Source organism: Nyctereutes procyonoides, unplaced genomic scaffold (genome assembly GCF_905146905.1).
Source record: "Nyctereutes procyonoides isolate TBG_1078 unplaced genomic scaffold, NYPRO_anot_genome, whole genome shotgun sequence".
In the NCBI taxonomy this organism is placed as follows: Eukaryota; Metazoa; Chordata; class Mammalia; order Carnivora; family Canidae; genus Nyctereutes; species Nyctereutes procyonoides.
In genome coordinates, this window is record NW_026575126.1 from 34,772,376 (window position 1) to 34,796,491 (window position 24,116).

The window sequence follows — 24,116 nt, forward strand, 5'->3', positions numbered from 1 at the left end:
ATGAGTCAAAAGCAAAGTGTTTTGGCTTTCTTTTAAAAATTTTTTCCCATATCTTTTGCAGGGTTGACTCAATTGTTAGTGTGATAGAGGTGGAAAAGCTCTATTAGAATACAAAAATGCCTGTAGGGTAGGATAAGCTCTTTTGGCCTCTAAGGACAACTCTGACTCCACTTCCTGAAGGCAAGCAAGGTCAGGCATGTCCTCATCTGCACAGGAGTTCAAGCTCTGCTATGGAGAAGACTCAGAGAAATTAATCCAGAAAGTGCTCTGGAAGACTGCCAGAGTGTGCTCGCACACTGGGAAAATTCTGGAAGTGTGAAAGGTCTGTTTAGCAGAAACTGTCTCTGGGATTTCATATCCAAACACCACACAGACTTCAACACATTCACTTATAGATATTTCATGGACACCAGGACTTGCCGTTCAAGGACTGCAAATGTTCACTCCTGGAGAGCTTGATATCCAGCCACCACGCAGAGACACTGCTCATCTCAAGACATCCAGCAGGACTTTGGCGTAGATTGGAGAGCCACAGCTGCCACAGCTGTAGTAACAAATCATCTCAAGTAAGAAGAAAGCAAGTTGCAGATATTGTTTGCCAAGTCAAAGCATTCTGTGATGTTACCTCTGCGTGAACATCTGGGCAAGTATAGCTGCTGGCCTGTTGCTGGAAGGATTATAGTCAAGCTTGTGAGTGAGCAAAGACTTCAATGGAGGGACAGCCAAGGCAAAGCTTTCAACAGTGGCAGACTGACAGGCACACATCTTTTGTGGGGAGGATCATCAATCTTGTTGGTCGTATCCCCATGCTCCCACTGCAATATTTTCATCTCGGGAGAATACAATGATCTATAATTTAAATCTGTTGTACCTAGAAAATGTCCTTTGAAAGCTTATTAAAAAAGTAATGTGAGTAGGAAAAATGGAGTTTGTTGCATCAGAGAGCACCACAGAGTAGGGCTGAGTTTAATTCAGTTTTTTTTTTTAAGATTTTATTTATTTATTCATGAGAGACAGAGGGGGAGGGAGGGAGAGGGAGAGAGAGAGAGAGAGAGAGAGAAAGAGAGGCAGAGGGAGAAGCAGGCTCCATTCAGGGAGCCTGACATGGGACTCGATCCCAGGTCTCCAGGATCAGGCCCTGGGCTAAAGACAGCGCTAAACCACTGCCCCACCAGGGCTGCCCTAGTTTTGTTCTTAAACAACAGTATATAAACAGGAGCTGAAGTAGGTGTTATCTATATCATTTGAAGAACTCATTGCTTAATAAAGATTTCCAGACATTACCTCTGGAGATTTTAATTCAGTACATCTGGGCCCAGGCTTGGGCATCTATATTTTTAACAAACTTGCCAAGTGACATGTGGCCGGGTTTGAGAAACTTAAAAGGTTTTACATTGGCGAGTTCTTCCCTGAAGCAAAATTTCAGTGACAGGAGGCTAGGAAGTGTTAAAAGATGAATTGAGGCATATTAAACATTTTACGAGTTTGAGCAGAACTTGATTCTAATTTAGTAGCACCAAACCAGAAGTGGTTACGGGCACTCCACTGACAGGATCTCAAGGAAACAGTTTCATAGAGAAGAGAGAAGCAAAGCAAGGATATTGATTGGCTGTAGCTTAAGTGGTTTCCACATTTGGGAAAGCCCAATTGGCTGATTGGTTGTCCTTAGATTTTGATTTTTTAAAAAAAGATTTTATTTATTTATTAGAGTGAGCAAGAGAGAAAGAAGAGAGGGAGAGAGAGAGAGCATGAGTGGGGGTGGAGAGGGATTAGGGAGAGGGAGAAGCAGACCCTGAGATGGTGACCTGAGCTGAAGGCAGACACTTAGCCAACTGAGCCACCCAGATGCCCCACATTTTGATTTCTTAACCTTGAGACACTTACAGGTGTAGGTTTTGGTTTGCTTACACAGACTGCTAAGGCATTAGAACCACCTCAGTTTAATGACCTCTTTAACAGAAGGTAGACAGCTGTGGCATATAAAGAAAGATTGGTGAGAAGATCTGGGGGTGTCCATGAGGTTCAGAGTGGGTCCATGCCCTGTGAGGGCAGACATGAACTGGGGCAGTGTTCTGGGCTGTGGTGCAGGGTCCATGCAAAACTGTGTGCTGAGCCCAGTTGCCAGCAGAGTGTTCTTCCAAATAGAGCTGTCTGTGTTCATTGCTGATTGGAATGGCCAAAGGCTAAGGCCAAATGTAGGTCAGAATCCCTGGTTCTAGGATGCTAGGGAGCTGGGACCAGTACACCTATACCTTATGAATACCAGGGCCACAAAATGAAACGGCCATCTACTTTAGGCATCTGAGCTGGGCTGTTTTGGTCAGAATTCCACAGAAGACAAGGTGGTCCACACTAAAACTAAAATACGGATGTAGCACATAAAATGTGCTTCTATTCTAGGTGCTTCCCACATACTCAGTTCATTCTCAGAACAACTCTATGAGCTAGATATTACTCTTTTATACTGATAAAGAAAATGAGACTCAGAAAGGTCAAGTACCCCACTCATGTTTGCATAGCCAAGTCAACGTAGAGCATTGATGAGAACTACTAATCCATGATACTTTTATGGAGGATATTTATCTGGATTGTCATGATTAAGTCATCATTACTAATGAAGAAGGCCTGGGAATAAGATGGTGAAGCAGGTGTTTTGCCTCTGACCAGTGTTGTTGGATTTGACCTTCTATTCTGCCCTGTCATGTTCAGGGGACTCAAATTCCTTGTCCAATTTGCCCAGGCAAACAGACTAGAAGAGGCGGAGAGACAGCTCAGGGAGGTTATACGAAACTAAGGGAGCAAGGGAGGGTATGCAGTATGGTACAACAGAAAGAGCAATGGTCTTGGGGTTATTCTGAGGTCTTAAGTGGTTTATTTAGCTTCTGAGTCTCAGTTTTCACATCTGTAAAATGGCAATAAGGATTTTCATCTTGGGCTATGTGAGGTTTTATCATATTTAACACACAAATGCAATGAAACAGCTGTTTGAAGTCACATGCTTTTTTTTTTTTTTAAGTCACATGCTTCTAAAAGGCAGAGACAGCATCTTGTGCTGTGGACCTGTTATCTTTGTGCAGCTAAGGCACACATTTGTTCCATTAGAACACACTGCTCCCTGGTAATCCAGCATTCAGGAGCGTGAGCCACAGCTGCACCCGACATGATCCAAGTCAAACTTTCAGCCCCAGAGGGAGTTTCTGTGTCATTCCCGGGCACCTGGTCATTCTCCTCAAGGTAGGAGATGGAGGCACTTCACCCACCTCCCTCTTCTGCCTTGGTTTGCCTCTCTAGGGCAAGGAGCTCCATTTTAGAAGGGTGAGTGCACTGTCATGCCTTTTTCTTAGGGCTTGGGGCTCCACCTCCTCTGCTAAGCAGAATCTGATTTTAAATTGAAAAGGGAGAGGGAAATAATGTGTTCATTTAAGATCCTGAACAGCTGAGTCCATTTAAAGCAAGTTCAAAAGAGGCCAGGGCTCCAGCTTCCATTCCCATACAAGCCATGAATGGGAAAGCCATTAATGCCACAGGTTGTGCTCGACCCCCTTTTATGGCTGCTTTTATTCTTCATTCTCCTTTTCTCTCCTACAGAGCATATATTGTAAATTATCCCATAGACAGGATACTCTATTGCTTTCTGTGTGTGTAGCTTAGACACAGTCCGCGTTCCACCGCAAGCGCGGCCTCCAGGGCAAGTTTCAGTTTCCTTGTCTTTAAGGAGGATCCGTGAGATAATCCACTCACCTTGAAGCACTCCGTAAAGAGTAGCCGCTATCATTACTAGTATAGTAACCAACCATTTCCACTTATTAAGATCATTGGCTCTTTGCAATCTGCAGGAAAGTCTTTCCTTTTTTAAGATTTTATTTATTTACTCAGGAGAGACAGAGGCGGAGACGCAGGCAGAGGGAGAAGCAGGCTCCGCGCAGGGAGCCCGACGCGGGACTCGATCCTCGGTCTCGGGGGTCATGGCCTGAGCCGCAGGCAGAGGCTCAACCGCGGAGCCCCCCGGGCGCCCCTATTTTGTGATTAACTGATTTCGCCTCAAAAGATTCCTCTCAGGAAGTAGTTTTCTGCCCCAAATTTCTAAGTCTGAGCTCAAATCACCTCCTTTGTGAACAGGCTCTTTTTTTTTTATTTTTATTTTCATTTTATTTTTGTTTTTATTTATTTTTTTTTTTTTTGTGAACAGGCTCTTAACAGTAATTCCTTCGTCTTTCTTTAACGATCCCTTCCTTGGACCCCTAAGGCATTGATGACGCCTCCCACACAATTTCGTACGTCAACTTTTGCTTGTTGAGGACACAGCCGCCGTCCTGCGGGCTCCTGTACGGCGAGGTCTTCATTAAGGCCTTCGCTTTTCCGACCACCTTCCGACTACCGTCGGCCGGGAAGGGCCTCAAACGAGGCTTAAGGGGCCTCGCAAGCGGGTCTCTCATTCATAGGAGCGCCCTGGAGGGGGCCTCGGAGCCGTACACAATCACTGTGTCCTGAAAACGGAGCGACACCACCCTCCGCGGGACACCTTTCCTAGCGGGTAGCTGAGCGCGCTCCCAGGGCCGCGCGCTGCGAACGGCTTCGCGACAGGCACGTCCTTCTCCAGGACCGCGAGCGCGGACGCCGAGCGTCGGACGTCGCGCTCTCCCACCCGACCCGCACGCGCCGCTGCTGGGTCCCCCAGGTCCGGGGCCTTCCGCGGACAGAGCCCCCGCCGGGGGGCGCACGACTGCCCGGCCGACCCGCCCGCACTGCGCAGCCTCCGCCCGGAAGTGGGCGGGAATCCGCGGGTGCCGCGCGTGACGTCACGCGGCGGGGGCGGGGCCGCCGAGCTTGGCCGGCTCCAGTGGCTGCACCTCGGCGGTGTTGGGAAGATGGCGCCGCCGGCGACGGAGCGGGGGCTGAAGAGCGTCGTGTGGCAGAGTGAGTGCGGTGGGGCGGGGGCTGAGAGGGAAAGCCTAGCTTTCCTGCCCCGGGCCGCTCGGGCAGCCGCGCGGGCACTTGTTGCTTTGGGGCCCCTGCCGGCCCTGGGACTTGCGGCCTCCCGGCTCTCGCGGGCACCCCTCGCCCCGGCCCGGCTCTGGCCTGGAGGCGGCGCCCGGGTCAGCGGCCCCGTGGGGCCGGGCGGCGGCGTCCGTCCCCCGGCGCCGTCTGTGCGGCGTGTGGCCGCGGCTCGCCGGTCGCCGCCTCCCTGGTTTCCAGGCACTGCTTATTGTGCTGCTTCGTTTTGGTACCAAGCAGGGTTTTATCACTGCGCTTTTCAGTGTCCCCTAGAAGAGAAACAAAACGAGAGGAGCCCACTCTCCAGAGGGTCCTTGAGAAAGACCCACCTGAGCGGTCAGATGTCGGGGCCCGGTCCCCGCCGCGCTGCGGGCCTCCCTGCTGTGGGGACTGAGCTGCTGCTCGGCGGTGCCGGACGTGCCGCCCTCCTCCTCCGCGAGTTCGTGAAACTCGCTGCAGAGCTCGCTGTGCTGGGTGACAGGGGCAGCAACCACCAAACAGGAAGAACCATCGTTGTCTGGCTCGCTGCGTTCAAATTAATTATGGCCTAGCCGTGGAACAGGGAGTTGACACCTAATTAGTGTTTCTGACTCCGACTTGTTGAGCGAAGGGTAGAAATGACGAGTCAACAAAATTCTGGGAGCTCCTTGTGTAAAATTAAAACTCCAAATCAGTAACTGGCCTGTTGCTGAACGCAACTAGATACTAAAAACGACTGTATAAATAGAAGGGGGAGAATAAATTACAATAACATCGTTTTAAAACTTGAAAATTACAAGGTTGGCATTCTGTGTTTTCAGGTTTGCATGGGTGACTTTTAAGATTCGGTAGTATTTTCCAATTACAGCGTAAGTGCATTTATATGAACAAGGGTAGTGAATTGCATTGTATAAATAATTTCCGAGATCTGTGTGATCCTTAACATCAGCATTTATCAGGAAAAAAGGGTAACGATAGTAACTTCAGTTTTGCTAGTGTGGAAACTGGGCAAGAGGGAGAGCTTAGAGACAAAAAAATTTCCGTCTGTGCTGTTAACTTGGGGTAGCACCAGGATGTCAGATGGAGTGTAAGATAAGATGGGATACTGAAAGGAAGGAAAGAGATGTCAGGCTTAAAAAATAGGTCTTTGAATCTTTGTATAAATAGAAACGTAACTAAAACACGAGATGACATTCATTCAGCGTATAGGAAGTAGAGAGAGAAGAGGGACTCCGTTCTGTTCGCAAGAGATACCAGAGTCTGGAGGAAACGATGGAGGAATCTCCTACGAGGTAGGAGAATCCTACAGTTGACTGGGGAAAGGTTTTGCTAGAGTGAGGATAGTGCAGTTAAGTCATGGTAGACAGCTAAGTAACAACCTTCAATTTACCCAAAATGTAGGAAGAAGGAAACTAATATTTCTTGAATATTTATTCTGTGCCGGGCATTATTCTTTATATCTATTAAAATTTGGTAGAAATTACTACCTTTATTTCATAGATGTTAAAACTGATATAGCTATTATAATAGCTGTATTATTCTTAAGAACCAAAACATCAGATAATCCAAATACCCATGGATTGATGAATAGGTAAATAACAGGCAGTATGTCCCTACAGTGGACTATCAAGCAATAAAAAGGAATGAAGTACTGATAAATGCTGCAATATTGATGAACCTTGAAAAAGTTGGGCCAAATGGAAGAAGCCATTCACAACCGCATATTGTGTGACTCCATTTACATTAAATATCCAGAAGTGACATATATAGAGAGACAGTAGATTAACAGTTGTGTACTTCTGGGGGGGTGGAGAAAATGGGGAGACTCGGGGATAATGGTTAAGGGGATGGTTTCCTTTTGGAGTAATGAAAATGTTCTAAAATTGATTATGGTGGTGGATGCACAACTCTGAATATACTGAAAGCCATGTAATCATACACTTTGGGTGAATTATATGGTATGCAAATTACATCTCAATAAAGCTTTTTCTAAAAAATCTGATAACAGTATTAAATATAGACTTAGGGACCTTGTGTGCCTCAGCGGTTGAGCGCTTGCCTTTGGCTTAGGTCGTGATCCTGGGGTCCGAGGATCGAGTCCCGCATCAGGCTCCCTGCACAGAGCCTGCTTCTCCCTCTGCCTGTGTCCCATAAATGAATGAATGAATGAATGAATGAATGAATGAATGAAAAAAAGAAAGAAAAAAGAGAGAAAGAAAGAAAGAAAGAAAGAAAGAAAGAAAGAAAGAAAGAAAGAAAGATTGATTTAATATTCATACCCAGCTCTTTCTGGTTGCAGGGTTAATGTGTTATATGTCTGTGATTTTCTGTAATGTTTAATGTAAACCTTAGTTCAGAGCCTTATCTTATGCCCAGTCTGTTGTAGTAGTCTCCTAACTAAGCCTCTAAGTGCTTGTTCTTTCTCACTCCAGTCTATGTGACTAATAGTTGCCAGAATAATTTTCTTGTAACAGTGAGGTGCTGTGATCATGTTATCTGCTTGAAGACCTGTAGAGAGAGACCCCTCCAGTTGTCTAGAGATCATTTCAAATAGTCTGCTTATTATCTACCTTTTCCTTGTATAATCTTGATGTTCAACTAGTCTATACTGTTTATTCTTCTTGAAATCTTCTACCTGTACATCTTTATGACAGTTTTTGTGTAGAATGCTCCCCCTATACCTGTTCTTCATCTGTCCAAATTTTAGCTAGCCTTCAAGTCTTGGCTCAAATGGGGTTACTATCTCCACAGTGGCTTCTTATTTTAACCCAGCCTCTTACATTTCTGTAGCATTTGGTTTATCCTTCTCAAATGACACTTCTCACTACTGCCTAATGTCTCTTGATAGGCTTCTCAAAATTGGGTCCACTATTGTGTGTCCACTATTGTGTCTAGGGAATAATAGAAAACAAATATGGAAACAATATTATTTCAGTTTGTGATATATATGGGCAGGGGCTGCTTTAACTAGATGGATCAGGAAAAGTTTCTCTGAGCAGGTGACACTTGATCTGAGACCTAAAACATGAGAAGGGATCAGCCTTTAAGGACTGTCTTAAAAACACTTTTTTTTTTTTAAATTTTTATTTATTTATGATAGTCACAGAGAGAGAGAGAGAGAGAGGCAGAGACACAGGCAGAGGGAGAAGCAGGCTCCATGCACCGGGAGCCCGATGTGGGATTCGATCCCGGGTCTCCAGGATCGCGCCCTGGGCCAAAGGCAGGCGCTAAACCGCTGCGCCACCCAGGGATCCCTTAAAAACACTTTTTAAAAAAAAAATCTTTAGGGATCCTTGGGTGGCTCGGTGGTTGAGCGGCTGCCTTCAGCTCAGGGCGTGATTCCGGGGGTCTGGAGATTGAGTTCCATGTTGGGCTCCTCGCAGGGAGCCTGCTTCTCCCTCTGCCTGTGTCTCTGCTGCTTCTCTGTCCCTCATGAATAAATAAATAAAAATCTTTAAAAAATAAAAATAAAATTTAAAAAAGCTTTAATATTTTGAGTGGAAAGGCTGTATTTATAAAGCTAATTTCCATACTTAAAATCATTGAAAGATTCTAGTGTTTGGTATTGCTTATTTGCCACTTTCTGCTACAGAAAAGCAGTAGCAAAAATATTGATATAAGATTTTAAATAAAAATTTGATGAAGTTGGGACACCTGGGTGGCTCAGCAGTTGAGCGTCTGTCTGCCTGTGGCTCACGGCATGATCCTAGAGTCCCAGGATCAAGTCCCCCCTATTGGGCTCTCTGCATGGAGCCTGCTTCTCCTCCCGCTTCCTATGTTTCTGCTTCTCTCTCTCTGTCTGTCTCTCATGAATAAATAAATAAAATCTCTAAAAAATTTTCTTGATGAAATTTATTTAAAAAGTAAAGCAACAAAACAAGAGTGATTAAATCTACCACAAAGCAATCTCAGGCCACCTGTGGCATATTTTCCTTAACACAGTCTTATTTTGTTGTCTGTAAATAGTAGTCTGATGTCTGTGATTCATAGCATATATTTTATAGGAAATATTAAGAGAAAGTTCATTTAGAAAAATTACAAATATAAGTAATCAGACCATATTTTAAGTTTTCTTTCTAGTCCTTATATAGCTACACATATATTTTGTATTCTTTGTCATTCTTTGGCTTCCCTTTTTTTTTTTTTCCTTTTTTTTTTAAACCTAATACTGATGTGGCATTTTCCATGCTATTTCATAATTTTTGCTATTAACATTTTCAAGTGTCTTTTTTTTTCAAGTGTCTTTAAATACCTTGATGTGGCAAAAAATTTTGATATATTCTCCCAGCCTCCTTCTCCAGACACAACCACTCAGGTTTCTCAGAAATTCTTCTACAAGTTTTCTTTTTTTTTTTTTTTTTTTTTTTAATTTTTTTTTTTTTAATTTTTATTTATTTTTGATAGTCACAGAGAGAGAGAGAGAGGCAGAGACACAGGCAGAGGGAGAAGCAGGCTCCATGCACCGGGAGCCCAATGTGGGATTCGATCCCGGGTCTCCAGGATCGCGCCCTGGGCCAAAGGCAGGCGCCAAACCGCTGCGCCACCCAGGGATCCCTTCTACAAGTTTTCCATGCAAATATAAGCATATGTAAAATATTTTTTTGTTTCAATCATTTATTTTTGTTTTATGTATTTTTTCATTCTGCTTATTTTAAGTTTATCTTGTTGAGCAAAATATTATACTTTTAATTTTTGGATATTTGCACAGTCCTGTATTTACTTAAATCAATATATATATATATATTTTTTTACTTAAATCAATATTAATTGGGTACTTTATGCTGCAGATTGATTTGGGTGCATATACCTTGACTTCCTGGAATTTACAGTGTAGTGGGGGGTGGTGTTACACAAGTAGCATGTGGTATATTAGCAGTGCAGAAAGGTTTCATGGGAGAAGAGAAGAAAAAGGAATCATTCCTCTCTGGGATTGGATCAAGGAAGACTTCAAAGAGGAAGTGCAATTGAAATGTGGTAGGATTTCACCAGACGGGGAAATTGAGCCGTGGCCCAAAGATGAAAAAGTACAATTTTTATGGAAGAGGGAACGATTCCTTCTAAGTATAGGGTATTTGTTGCAAGGAATAGGTGACAAGACTAAAACGTAGGTTGGAGCTAAATAGTTTAGGCATTAGGTGGTGGGGAACCATTAAAAAGCATTTTTTTTTCCCTCTCTCAATATAATGAGTATTGCATTTGTTCCTTCCCTGGTCTCCTGGGTTTACCTTTATAAAGATTCTTGCCTGGGTGGGCTCAGTCAGTTAAGCATCTGACTCTTGATCTCAGCTCTTGATCTTCATCTCAGGGTCATGAGTTCAAGCCTCACATTGTGCTCCATGCTGGGCCTGGGGCTGACTTAAAAAAAAAAAAAAGATTCTTAACCATTCATTAAATAACTTGGGCCACAGGTCAGCAGAATCTGTTGGGTTTCTAATTAGGAATTAAGTAACATGTATAAATTTTCTGAGAATGTAAATTTCTTTATGGCCTACCAATGTGCTTTTGACTTTTTGATTTTTCAAACACCTTGTTATTTGCATTACTTTGAAAGACTGGTTTATTATTTCTTCTCATTGGACTAATAGTTGGAAGATTTGGTGTCTACTCCAGATTATACTTCGCTTTCCCAGCCTAAAGAATGAGGAGTTTAGACTACATGTTTTTCAAGATTTTTTCAGTTTGAATTCATGTTTCCATTTTTTTAGATCTTCATTTTGTATATTTTTATTTCCATTTGCATTCCTAAAAGTTTTCTCTTTTAAGTTATAAATATTTAATACTAGGTTTTCATTGTTTAATTACATTTTATTTTGTTTTTTTAAAGATGTAAAGATTTAAAGATTTTATTTATTCATGAGAGATGCAGAGGAGAGAGAGAGAGAGGGGGGCAGAGACAGGGGCAGAGACACAGACAGAGGGAGAAGCAGGCTCCATGCATAGAGCCCGATGCGGAACTCGATCCCGGGACCCCCAGGGTCACAGCCTGAGCCAAAGGCAGACGTTTAACCGTTGAGCCACCCAGATGTCCCATTTACTGACATTTTACAAATCATCTGTGTCTTTAGGCATTTTGCTCTGAAATTTGCTTAGCATGATTCTCTGCTCCTTGTTTATTTACTTAGGCATGATCTTAGTCCAACTTGGCAAGATAATTTGAATTCCATAAGTGTATTAAAGATCTAAAGTAGAAAAAGTAAAACAACAAAACGTGGAGAAAATATAGGATAGCATGAGTTAGACTTTTAAAAAAACCCGTAACTCAAATCTCATTTAAAAGAAAAAGACTTGGGCAGCCCCGGTGGCTTAGCGGTTTAGCGCCACCTTCAGCCTGGGGTGTGATCCCGGATCCAGTCCCACGTCAGGCTCCCTGCATGGAGCCTGCTTCTCCCTCTGCCTGTGTCTCTGCCTGTTTCTCTCTCTCTCTGTGTCTTTTATTAATAAATTTAAAAAACATTAAAAAAAAGAATTTTAAAAGAAAAAGATTTGATAAATAAAAATTGTAAATTCCTATATGGTAGAAGACACCAGCTAAATTATATTCACAGAAAACATTGACCATGCATAGGAGAGAAAGGGTTAATATACCGAGAGTATCTGCAAATTGATAAGGAGAAAATAATGACTCAACAGAATAAATAAAGGATGTAAACATGATTTGCAGATTAGGACATTGAATTGATTGTTTTTTTAGTGGAAATGTGAATTAAGACCAGTTCTTTTTCTTTGACCCATCAGATTGATACCATGCTATAATTGGGAAGCTTGCTGGTAGGAATGTGGATGGTTAAAAACTTTTTGAGAAAGCATTTGGAAAAAAAAAAAAAGCATTTGACATACAGTAAAATAAAAGACATAACTTTTGATGCCAGCAGTCTCATTTATGGGAACCTGTGTTTCAGAAATAAAAAGAATGATACATAAAGATACATGGATAGGGGCCCATGGATAGAATGGGTGGCTCAGTTGGTTAAGCATCTGATTGTGGCTCTCGTCATGATATTGGGGTTTTGGGATTGAGCCTCTCAATGAGCTCTGTGCTCAGTGGGGAGTCTGCTTGTCCCTCTGCCCTTGCCCTTCTCTTACACACACACTCTCTCAAAGTCTTAAAAGATATATGTATAAAGATCTTCATTGTCATGTTATAGTGGCAAAAATGGAAACCGTTGGGGGTCCCGGGATCGAGTTCCGCATCGGGCTCTCTGCATGGAGCCTGCTTCTCCCTCTGTCTGTGTCTCTGCCTCTCTCTCCTCTCTCTCTTTCTCTCTCTCTCATGAATAAATAAATAAAGTCTTGGGATCCCTGGGTGGCGCAGTGGTTTGGCGCCTGCCTTTGGCCCGGGGCGCGATCCTGGAGACCCGGGATCGAATCCCACGTCGGGCTCCCGGTGCATGGAGCCTGCTTCTCCCTCTGCCTGTGTCTCTGCCTCTCTCTCTCTCTCTCTCTCTGTGACTATCATAAATAAATAAAAATTTAAAAATAAATAAATAAATAAATAAAAAATAAATAAATAAATAAATAATAAAGTCTTTATAAGGTAAACCTAGGAGACCAGGGAAGGAACAAATACAATACTCATATTGAGAGAGGGAAAAAAAATGCTTTTTAATGGTTCCCCACCACCTAATGCCTAAACTATTTAGCTCCAACCTACGTTTTAGTCTTGTCACCTATTCCTTGCAACAAATACCCTATACTTAGAAGGAATCGTTCCCTCTTCCATAAAAATTGTACTTCTTCATCTTTGGGCCACGGCTCAATTTCCCTCTGGTGAAATCCTACCAGTTGAGCTATATAAAAATAAAGCAAGCTTAGAAAGGGAAATAGTATAATAGTGTCTAAACTCTGCCTGAGGGCAGCCCCGGTGGTGCAGCGGTTTAGCGTTGCCTGCAGCCCAGGGTGTGATCCTGAAGACCCTGGGTCGAGTCCCACGTCGGGCTCCCTGCATGGAGCCTGCTTCTCCCTCTGCCTGTGTCTCTGTCTCTGTCTCTCTCTCTGTGTCTCTCATGAATAAATAAATAAAATCTTTAAAAAAATGTATTAAAAAAATAAACTCTGCCTGAGAAATCCTTCATCTCTGCCTTTAACATAGAAGAAACCAGTGCTTTAGGCTTAAATTAGTATTAAACTCTCTAGGCTTTTGCCATAATTCTTATTTAATATTATAATCTCCCTAGCAAACATATATAAGCATCTTAACTAGTATTTCTTAACACCTTCAAGCCTTCCCAAATACAATAAAACCTTCCAGATCATACTTCTATGAATATTGGTAATCCTTATTAAATATACCCTCTGCTTGAACATGTCTTTTTTTTTTAACATGTCATTTTTTAATATGCTAAAAATTGATGGTGTATTTCTACAAGCATTAACTTAAATATAAATTAAGTAGGTGAGTTTAAATGAATTATGTAAACACTCATTACCAGGAATTAATGAAATTAGAAGTTACTATAATTTACATTTAAATTATATTTTTATCTATTACATACTACATATTAGTTTTCAAAATTGAAAATAAATGAAACATTAAATGTGGAGGGATTGTCATTTTATTTTTTTTAATTTTTATTTTTAAAAAATATTTATTCATGAGAGACAGAGGCAGAGACATAGGCAGAGGGAGAAGCAGGCTTCCCGCAGGGAGCCTGATGTGGGACTCGATTCCAGGACCCCAGGACCATGACCAGAGCCAAAGGCAGGTGCTCAACCACTGAGCCACTCAGGTGCCCTGGGAATTGTCTTTTCATAAATTAGAACAACAGGTATTTGTGTGAATTGCTTATGTGCATTATTTAATACATAAGAAAAAAGTTTTTGTAAATCAGTGAACTAATTTAAAAATAGATGAATTTTGAAAATCATTGCAAGGAACATGTTTGTATTTATTGATTATAAGTCAAGACTGAATTTTTTTTATCTAATACTAAATATAAATTGATGAAAATGGTAATGCAGTAAACCAGAAAGAAAAGTATTTACCTAGTTTTGATTATCAGATATAATTTAGCAATAGGCTATTTAGGTATTTTCCTATGAGTTTTTTTTTTTTTTTTTTTAGTTTTTTGTTTTTTTTCTTGTTTACTTGGGATTTAAGTAAAATAGGAAAAAGCAAATCAGATAATAGTTTCAGAAATATTTTCCAGATATATTTATATACTTAAATATATTAGTTTTTTTATAATACTTTTATTCTTAAAAGTTTAAAAACATACTACAGTTTAAATATAGGTAGGGGGTGTATGGGTGGCTCAGTCAGTTGAGCATCCCACTCTTGATTTCAGCTCAGGTCATGATCCCAGGGTCATGGGATCCAGCCCCCAGTTGGGCTCCTCCTTCAGGGTGGAGGGTTAGGGGAGGGAATCTGCTTGAGATTCTCTCTCCCTCTGCCCTTCCCCCAATTAGATATGCATGTGCTTTCTGTCTCTCTCAAAATCAATAAATGTTAGGTATTAAAGATAACTGGATTTTTACTTTGAGTTATATATACTTTTTATGTAAGTTAGCAGATTTTCAAATTGGATACTTTCCCAATGTTTTTGATCTTTTGAGTAGTTATTATATTTGTTCATTAAGATTTGTGAATAATTCTTTTTTTTTTTTGCAGAGATAAAAGCAACAGTGTTTGATGACTGCAAGAAAGAAGGCGAATGGAAGGTAGAATTTGCATATTTTGCCCTTTAATTGAGGACAATGTATTATTATACTTGTATAAGAATGTAGAGTCTGGAAGTATACTGATTGGATTCAAATCCCAGCTTCATCACTTGATAGCTGTGGCTTCTTGGGTAAATTACTTGACCTCTCTGGTTTTTTTTTCTATAAAATAGGAATAGTATTACCTCATAATGTGGTTGTAAAGATTAAAGTAATTAATCCATGGCAAATGATTAGAACAGCACCTGGAACATTTATTATTCCAGAAATAGAATTTTATAATTTTAAGAAAATTTGATGTTAAACACAAGATACATTTAAAATGAACAAGTTCTTTTAAAAAATGAATAAGTTCTCTGATTCAAAATGGAAATGTTTTATTTGCTTACTTATATATAATATGTATGTATATTGAGAAAATAAATCTCCAAGTCCTACAAGTGAAAAGGTGAGTTGAGATCGTTTGCCTACTGTCCTGATATTTTCATTTTACATTATAAAAGGTTTATATTTGAATAGATTTAATGTATTCTGTCTTGTGAGTTCTTGACAATCAAGTACTTACACTATTTCTTAATTTATGTTAATTTTAAGATAATGCTTTTAGATGAATTTACCACTAAGCTTTTGGCATCATGTTGCAAAATGACAGATCTTCTAGCAGAGGGTATAACTGGTAAGTGTTACCAATACTCATCATGAAAACTTTTTTACTGTGACTGGGAATGTTTGAAGTATTAATAAATTTTAGTCATTGTGTTTCTGAGGGGGTTGTGTTTTATTATTTTTATAACTCTAGCCATAATAATGTTGGACATTCTTTTCTCTGTAAATCTTAAGAATAACTCCTGGAAGTTTTCTACAGCTGAGATTATAATTCATAGCCCCTGACCAAGAGTATAAGTCAGTTGCCTTGTTGAATTTGTCATTTAAAGTTTTTAATTTTACATATTTGATAAAGGTTTTGTATGTCGACATACTGGGTATACCTCAGTGTTTTTATTAATGTTGGTGGTTTTCATGTATTGCTTTTAAATGAATAGAAAGATTTATGTTCTAAATCCAACTTTTATACATATTTACAAGTATATAATACTGACTTTTTAAGTTTCTCTTTATTACCTGGAAATGAGGCAGTTAATTATAAGTTTAAGTCAGCTTTAGAATGGCATTATGAAAAAAATTATGCTGCCAAAAGTTACCTTCCATTAGGCAGGATCGTGTTAATGAGATTAATTGCTCTTACGTTTTAGGAATAATACCCATATTTTATAATATTTATAATCCTATCATCATCCTTAAATTCCTCATCTGTTCACTCATTTATTTAAATTTGATCTTCACGACAACCCTTCAGAGATTTTTAAAATACCCTCACTGGTAACTAGGAAATGGAGACTCAAAGTCGAAAATAATTATTTCTTTTATATTTTGCAACCTAATGTAGAATGTGTACCCTTTGTCACTGCTACTTGTGAGATTCAAACATACACCAGTATTTTTAAGAAAACCTGAGCATTGTGTACAAGGGGAGGATTAACTAAAATTTTTTATAATGTTTATTTTGATATTTATATATAAAATCTTTAATATATAATCTCTTACTATTGATTATATATTCAGTTTGTCTTTATGGCCTTTCAGTGGAAAAAACTCTCAAATAGAAATCAGAAGATTAAAACCTTGATTTTTCAGCTCTTGTACAAATGTAATACCAAGTAAGCCATGAAGTTTTTTAAGTTTCCAGAGGTCATTCTGATTTGCAGTAGAATGAGAACCGTTTGCTAATGTGTATGAAAATTCTGTGAAGCTACAGAAAAGATTCTGCTGCCATGTAAGTTTGGGAAGTAACGTTAGACAAAGCTAAAGAGGTTTCTTTAGGACTTCCAGGGTTTTTTTTTTTTTTTTTTTGTTTTTTTTTGGTATGCCAACATGTATGTGGATCTCCTGGTCAAGTGTAGTACTCAGTTTTCTAAATTTATTTAGAAAGAAAGCTTTTTTTTTTTTGAGAAGCATTTCATAAGGACTGTTTATCATGGAGTATATTGTTTCTTTATATCCTCTGCTGTCACCTTGGTTTACTTGGTTTAATCATAATCATATCTACCAACTTGAGCTTGTCACAGTCCTTTTGAGTCCCACATGTGCTCTTGATTCTTTAATTAAAAATCCCTCAATTAAATTCAGCATTGCAGTTTTGGTGGTCATACCTTTTGTGGTCATTCAGGTCATTTGTGAAACTATTCAGTAGTATTTTCGAAGTTTTAAAAAATAAATGAGAAAAATATGCATGTATGATACTACTTTAGTGAAGAATAAAGTTAAATAGTAAAAAATAGACGGGGGCAAGGGCACCTGGGTGGTTCATTTGGTTACGTATCAAGCCTTCAGCTCAGGTCATGATCCCAGGGTCCTGGGATTGAGCCCCACATTGGGCTCCCTGGTCTGTGGGGAGCCTGCTCCCTCTCCCTCTGCTGTTTCCCTTGCTTGTGTTCTCTTTCTCTCTCTGTGTCAAATAAATTTAAAAAAAAAAAGAAAGAAAGACTGGGAGTTAGATGAATCCTTTGTTACTATTACAGGAATACTCAAAAATCTTTTTAAAAAATCTATTAGATACCCATCTTTCAGGAGATTGAAGTGACATTTTCTGCTATTAATAACCAGACATTTAAGAGTATTTTCAAAGTTTGTATTCTAAATCATCTCACAGTGTTTTCACATTTTAACATATACATTACTCACCAAGCATAATAGGATATATAGCATAAGATGACTGTAAGGCACTTGATTTTGAGTATTAAGCAGTAAAATAAGTTTACAGATTTAACCTTAATTTTTTTTTAAAGATTTTATTTATTCATATAGACAGAGAGAGAGAGGCAGAGACACAGGCAGAGGGAGAAGCAGGCTCCACACAGGGTGCCCGACGTGGGACTTGATCTGGGGACTCTGGGATCACACTGAAGGCAGGCGTTCAACTAGTGAGCCACCCAGGTGTCCCAACCTTAATCTTTTTTTAAGGATTTATTTATTTGAGAGAGAGAGCATGAGGGGGAGGGGTAGAGGAAAAGGGAGAGAGAATCTGAAGCAGATTTAGCATGAAGCCTGTCACAGGGTGGTCTCACAATCCCGAGATCACCACCTGAGCTGAAGCCAAGAGTCAGTTGCTTAACTGACTAAGCCACCCAGGAGCCTCTAACCTTAATCTTTTAAGGGTGAAATTACAGGGGCACCTGAGTGGCTGTCATTTAAGCATCTGCCTTCTGCTCAGGTCAAGATTCCAGGGTCCTGGGATGGAGCTTTGTTTCGGGCTTCCTGCTCAGTTAGGAGGCTGTTTCTCTTTCTCCCTCTGCCTGCCTCTCCCCCTGCTGTGCTTTCTTTCTCTCAAATAAATAAATCTTTTAAAAAAGTGGAATTACAATTGTTGGGAATGGGGATAAAAATAAAATTAAGTATCTCCTTGGAAACCTTATCTGATATCCTAATAGAAGCTATGATAAACCTATACTTTACTAGTATAAATGAAGGAATGAGAAGATGAATGATCCTATTTACCAAAGAAGTCCAATATAAATATCAAAATAAACATTATAAAAATTTTTAGTTAATCTTCCCCTTGTACACAATGCTTAGGTTTTCTTAAAAATACTGATGTATGTTTGAATCTCACAAGTAGCATTTCTTGCTTTATGGCATGTTGCTTGCTTATGCTTGTAGTCCTAACTGTGAAATAGCTGCTTTATCTTTTTCTTCTCATGATCAGCACTTAGTCCAGAGTTGAATTCTAGGGAAGATACATTTTTGGGGGCTTTTTTTTTTTAAGTATTTAGTTATTTAAAAGATTTTATTTATTCATGAGAGACACAGAGAGAGAGAGGCAGAGACACAACACAGGCAGAAGGAGAAGCAGGCTCCATTCAGGGAGCCTGACGTGGGACTCCATCCTGGGTCTCCCAAGATAACACCCTGGGCTGAAGGCAGCGCTAAATCACTGAGCCACCCAGGCTGCCCAAGATTTTATTTATTTTAGAGACGGAGAGAGAGAGAGTGCGCAAGTGGCAGAGGGGGAGGGAAGGGACAAGCAAACTCCATGCTGAACATGGAGCATAGTGCAGGGCTTGATCTCAGGACCCTGAGCCCAAATCCAGAGTTGTTCGCTTAACTGACTGAGCCACTTAGGTGTCCCTACATTTTGGGGATTTTTTGAATTATCAAATGGAGACAAAGAAATATTAAACCTAGTTATGTAAATGTGTTTCCCTATTATTATAAATAAGAAGTAAAGCTTATTTTAAAATTGTTTCAAGTGTATAAATACTTGGTTATATAAAATAACTTTTTTTTTAATTAGTTGTGGAGAATATTTATAAGAATCGAGAACCTGTCAGACAAATGAAAGCTCTTTATTTTATCTCTCCAACATCAAAGGTGAGTATTTTGAATCTTTAAAAGATATGTTTTTCATTCACCATTGACATCATTTTCTCATAGAAAATTCAAATATACATTCTTAATTAGAAAATTAGTGCTACAACCTAATTTGCTTAGGAAAGTTTTTCTGTGTTAGAAATTGTTTCATTTGCACTCTTGTCAATAAGAATATATAAGTGAAAGAATTCTTCCCCTTCCCCCATATATGAAAAAGAATTTAATTGTATAAAATGGTAGAGTTTCTTTGAGTAATTTAACTCAGTGCTTTCCTGTGCAACCATATTTTTTTTGGAGGACAGCAATGTACATAAAAGAACTAGTCTTGGATTAATTCTTTATCTTAGTGACTTCTCTATAGCATACATTTATGTATACGTATATACACATGTATGTATGCATGTAAGTGTATATATAAATACATTTTTTATGTCAAAGGTATATCTTAGTTTATGATCTGTGATTGAGCTCATACTTAAAGCCAAACTTTTAGAGTGAAGTAAATACCAGATTCCTTTATTCTGTACAATATTTGAGAATTTTTTTTTTAAGATTTTATTTATTCATGAGAGACACAGAGAGAGAGAGAGAGGCAGAGACACAGGCAGAGGGAGAAGCAGGCTCCACACAGGGAGCCCGATGTGGGACTCGTTCCCGGGACTCCAGGATCTTGCCCTGAGCCAAAGGCCGACACTTAACCACTGAGCTACCCAGGCGTCCCTAGAATGAATTTTCCAATTCATACTTTGACATATTCCCACTCAGAATGTTAAAGTTGAAGATTCCAGTTTCTTTTCTTCTGATTCTAGCAGACAGCAGGGAAAAAAACCCCAATTATTCACTGTTCAGGCTCTGTATATTGGCTGCTGGTGTGTGTGTGTGTGTGTTTTTTTTTTTTTAATTTATTTTAGAAAGAGAATGGGAAGGAAGGGCAGAGGCAGAGGGAAAGGCAGAAAAAGAGAGAAACCCAAGCAGATACTGTGCTGAGCAAAGAGCCTGATAACGTGGCTTGATCTCAGGACCCTGAGATCATGACCTGTCCCAAAACAGAGAGTCAGACACTTAACCCACTGAGCCACCCAGGCGCCCCTGGCTGCTGGTGGGTTTTAATGATATTTTGTATCCTAATGCTAATTCTTAGCATTAACAGATAATGATGTAAAAGTCTATGTGGCCATTGAAAATGAGATTTCTAGGAAATTTTAATGATTTAGGTAATTGTTATTTTTAATGTTAAGTAACAGAAGCAGGATATAAAATTGTGTATTCAATAAAGCAGCAAAGGAGTCAGAGAAAAAGGTACCTGAATGAGACTCCGTTTTTTGCTACAACCAATTCTAGCTTCTCTTTCTGTCCTGAGTCAATTACCTACTGGGTTCTACAACTCTGTGAGTATCAGTGAGGGCTTAGGCTCATGCATCACCAGTGGAGAAACCTAGTGAGAGACTTCCTTCCTCAGTGGCTGGGTGAGCATCTGTAGACCAGTGTCAGAGTGTTCCCAGCCAGAGGTCGTAAAATGACAGATTTCTGAAAGAGTTTGGCTGTAAGAGATTTCTGAACCCCAGGGGAAAGGTCCGCTAGTGAAAAAGAGAAGCCCTGTGGTTTGTTTATTTATATACCTATAGCCCTCAGGAGGGGAAATCTTTTTGCCTTCCTCCTTTTGTGAAACTGCCTGTATTTAGGATTCTCCAACAACAAACCTCCAATGAGTTGACAAAGGAAAGTGTTGACATATCTAAGTGGATCAAGCTGCCAGAGAGGAAGTTTTCAGTAAGAATGAAGAAAATATACATCTTACAAAATATAACTACTTGGAGAGGATGACGACCTAAAAAGAAAAATAATACACATAAGGAGAGTCTAGTATAGCACGTAAAAAATTTCTTGAAGCTCAAAACTGATTTCTCACAGTTAATTGCAGAACAGGATAATCACCATCAAAATTTGAATTAATAGCCTAGAAGATCAAAATGGAGTATCTCAAAGCAAAAAACCAAAGTAATGGAGACTTGCTAGATAGATCCATGTGATCTAACATGCGATTCTAGGAGTTGCAGAAGTAGAAAAAGGAACAGATGGAGGAGAAATCATTAAAATCTATCTTCTTCTGTTTTTCATTTTTGCTTCCAGATCATTGTATCTTTAAAACTATTAGCATAATAAGTAAACAAACAACTACTAGATTGTATTACCTGCTGTTCCTCCTCCTTGAAGTCATTTCCCAGCCTCTGGGTCTTTCATTATCCCTTGATAACTTTACTCTTAGCTGACTGTTCCTCTCTTTAGCACCTCTTCTAGTCTCAATGGCTTCATTATCCAGGTTGATAACATTTCCAGTATGTTCGTTGGCTTCTCAGTTCCTTGATTTGTTACCTTCTAACAGGGTCTTCTGTGGGGTTTTAGCTTCCCAGTCACTGAATCATTCCTGGATCTTCTCATTGCTGAAACAATACTCTGTTCATACATATTACCTTACTGCTTCTTAGGTCTTTAGCTATTACTGTCTAGACAACATAGCATTTTTAAAAAAATCAATTTATAAAGTAAACTGTTAGTTAAGGTTTTATTTATCAAAAAAGAATAATCTTAGATATTTATAGCATATTTAAATTAGTATTTGGTTAAATGTGTATTAACAGCTAACCTTCTTTAAGTCTGTAGACTGTTTTTTACGTGATTTTGCAAGTAAGTCCGAGAACAAATACAAAGCAGCGTATATATACTTCACTGACTGTAAGTAGCTTTGTAGTATTGCTTCATTGTTTAAATCCTATTGAGTATTTCTTACAATACTATTATGATATTATGATTTTTTATTTATTGCTTGTTCTAATTGGTTAAAAAGAATCTAAAGCTATCATAATCTATCCTAATTTGCATTAAGGTGATAGAAAATTAAATTCCGAACTAGTCATTTTTGCTGGTATACAATGGTGGGGGGTTGGTGGTGAGGGCTATCCATCAAATTTTATGCTGCTGACAGGAGGAATTTTTTTTAAATCAAAGTTTTAATTGAGGATTTGATCATATAATCAAAAATAAGACCCTTTGGGAGAGTACTGAAGAAATTGCCATCTGTTTGGCAAATATTAATGGAGAGAATGTATCACATTTCTCTTACTGTACCGTATGTTCAAATAGAAAGCAGCTAAACTAAATCACGGAGAACATGTGTCCACAAACACATACTTCTGCTTTATGTTATACCTTACATAATTATACTGCAAAATAAAAATGCCATTCATCTAAGTGCAGTCTTGGTCTGTGCTATTAGAGATTCATCATTTTAACTAGTATATTTTTCCCGTAAGTTATTATTTATCTCATACCTGTAGTATTTTGCTTTTTAAATACCATGCTATAACTTTTTATCCTTTAAGTAGCCTTACTATACAGAAATTCATGTTTATGGAATTGATAAAATTTAATGAGTGTGAAGCATCTTAAGGAATCTTGAGACTAAAGAACATCATGTTAAATGACACTAGGACCCAATGATTGATGTTCCAACCTAGATTAAAGGTGAGGTGGAGGTGGAACAGGCTCTAAGATCTGGAATTTATCAGTCTCAGGATTTCCCGTCTTCAGAGAAGTTCTTGTTGTAATACATAGAAGGAAAAACTAATACTTTGGTTAGTTTTGGTATGGTTGCACTTAGTGTTAAAATTTAGAGAACTAGTATAAATTCCTAAGAAGTTCTGAAAGTCTTATAAAAGTTTATTAAGTCCTGGATTTGGATCTGATTTTACTTCCTGCCAATTTTAGTTTGCTATAAGCAGCTCTCTAAGGAAATAATCTTAGATATGGTTCCTATGAATTGGGAAAATGGAATTTCTGTTACAGTCCTCTTCGCTAGAATATATTTGCTCTGTAAAGTGAAGAATATTTACATATTATCTCTGTACTCATAGTAAATTACTTTGTGAAAGTCATGAATTATATGTAAAAAAAAATCTTGAATGTTGAAATGATTAATTCAAAAGAATAAAAATTTAGATGGAATTAATACTCTAATTTTTTTTTTCCATCTCAGTTTGCCCTGATAGTCTCTTTAACAAAATTAAGGCTTCTTGCTCCAAATCAATAAGAAGATGTAAAGAAATAAATATTTCCTTCATTCCACTTGAATCTCAGGTACTTCTTTTTTTTTTTTAATTTTAGCTCACAATGGATTTTAAAATTTGATTTTATGACCTTTTATGACCTTACTTGTTAATAAGGTATATCCTAAAGATGTTTTATATACTGTGTATTTAGTGAATCTTGAACAATTCACAAGTAGACATTTCTCATGATGAAGGAAAGGAGAAGAGCATAAATTGAAATAGAACATCATGAAAGTGGAGTTTAAATTTTACGGCTGCCACTAAGTCCTGTATATGTCAAGTTTTGCAGCACTATCAGATTATGAAATCCAAAGATTCTGAGCACAGTCTATGTTAGATGACTCCAAAGAAATACTTTCAGCTTCTGTGACCATTTATAATAACAAAACAAATGTTCTTCAATAAATTTTTTATAGAACATTATTAGATTATTTTAACATAAAAAATTTTGAATTTTTAAAATTCATTTTGACTTTGGAATAGTTATTAGCCTCCAATGAATAATAATAAAAGTGATAGGAAACACCTATATAGTACTCTCTATGCCAGACACTTTGCTAAATGTTTTCTGTAAATAGATTCATGTAATCCTCATAATAGTTCTATTAATAGACAGTAATCCCATCTTCATTTTAAAAATGGCAAAATCAGAGAAGTTAAGTAACTTGCCTCAAATCACACAGTGAGTGCATTGCTCAGCTTTGTTGTGCTCTGTTGTCTATGTTTGGATTCTAACATTTCATAGAATTAGAATAATTCACTGTTGTTTGGAACCATAAGGTCAGTATTTTAAGAGATGGAAAGGCTCTAGAAAAGAGATTTTTCTTTTAAGCTGTTGCAGTTTGGGGCAAAAAAAAATTAAATCCAAATTGTAAAATTTTAAGATAACCATTTAACATTAGATTGTTTCCAAAGGTTACCTTAAGACCTATTTCTTTTAATATGATATGT

The 24,116-nt window shown here is 38.7% G+C and overlaps 1 protein-coding gene across 3 annotated transcripts in view; it reads left to right on the forward strand.

Moving 5' to 3' along the window:
- The first annotated feature begins 4,226 nt into the window (after positions 1–4,226).
- STXBP3 (syntaxin binding protein 3) overlaps positions 4,227–24,116 on the forward strand; it is a 50,202-nt gene continuing 30,312 nt past the window's right edge. Inside the window, exons 1-7 of one of the 3 annotated variants that reach the window (XM_055339628.1) lie at positions 4,903–4,917; positions 6,177–6,266; positions 14,582–14,631; positions 15,226–15,307; positions 18,983–19,059; positions 21,714–21,792; positions 23,093–23,193. In XM_055339628.1, the coding sequence (XP_055195603.1) occupies positions 15,229–15,307; positions 18,983–19,059; positions 21,714–21,792; positions 23,093–23,193 (336 nt within the window). In that variant the 5' untranslated portion in view covers positions 4,903–4,917; positions 6,177–6,266; positions 14,582–14,631; positions 15,226–15,228. Of the gene's footprint in view, positions 4,918–6,176; positions 6,267–14,581; positions 14,632–15,225; positions 15,308–18,982; positions 19,060–21,713; positions 21,793–23,092; positions 23,194–24,116 lie in introns of all 3 variants that reach the window. The other 2 variants (XM_055339629.1, XM_055339627.1) reach the window with 2 other exon arrangements.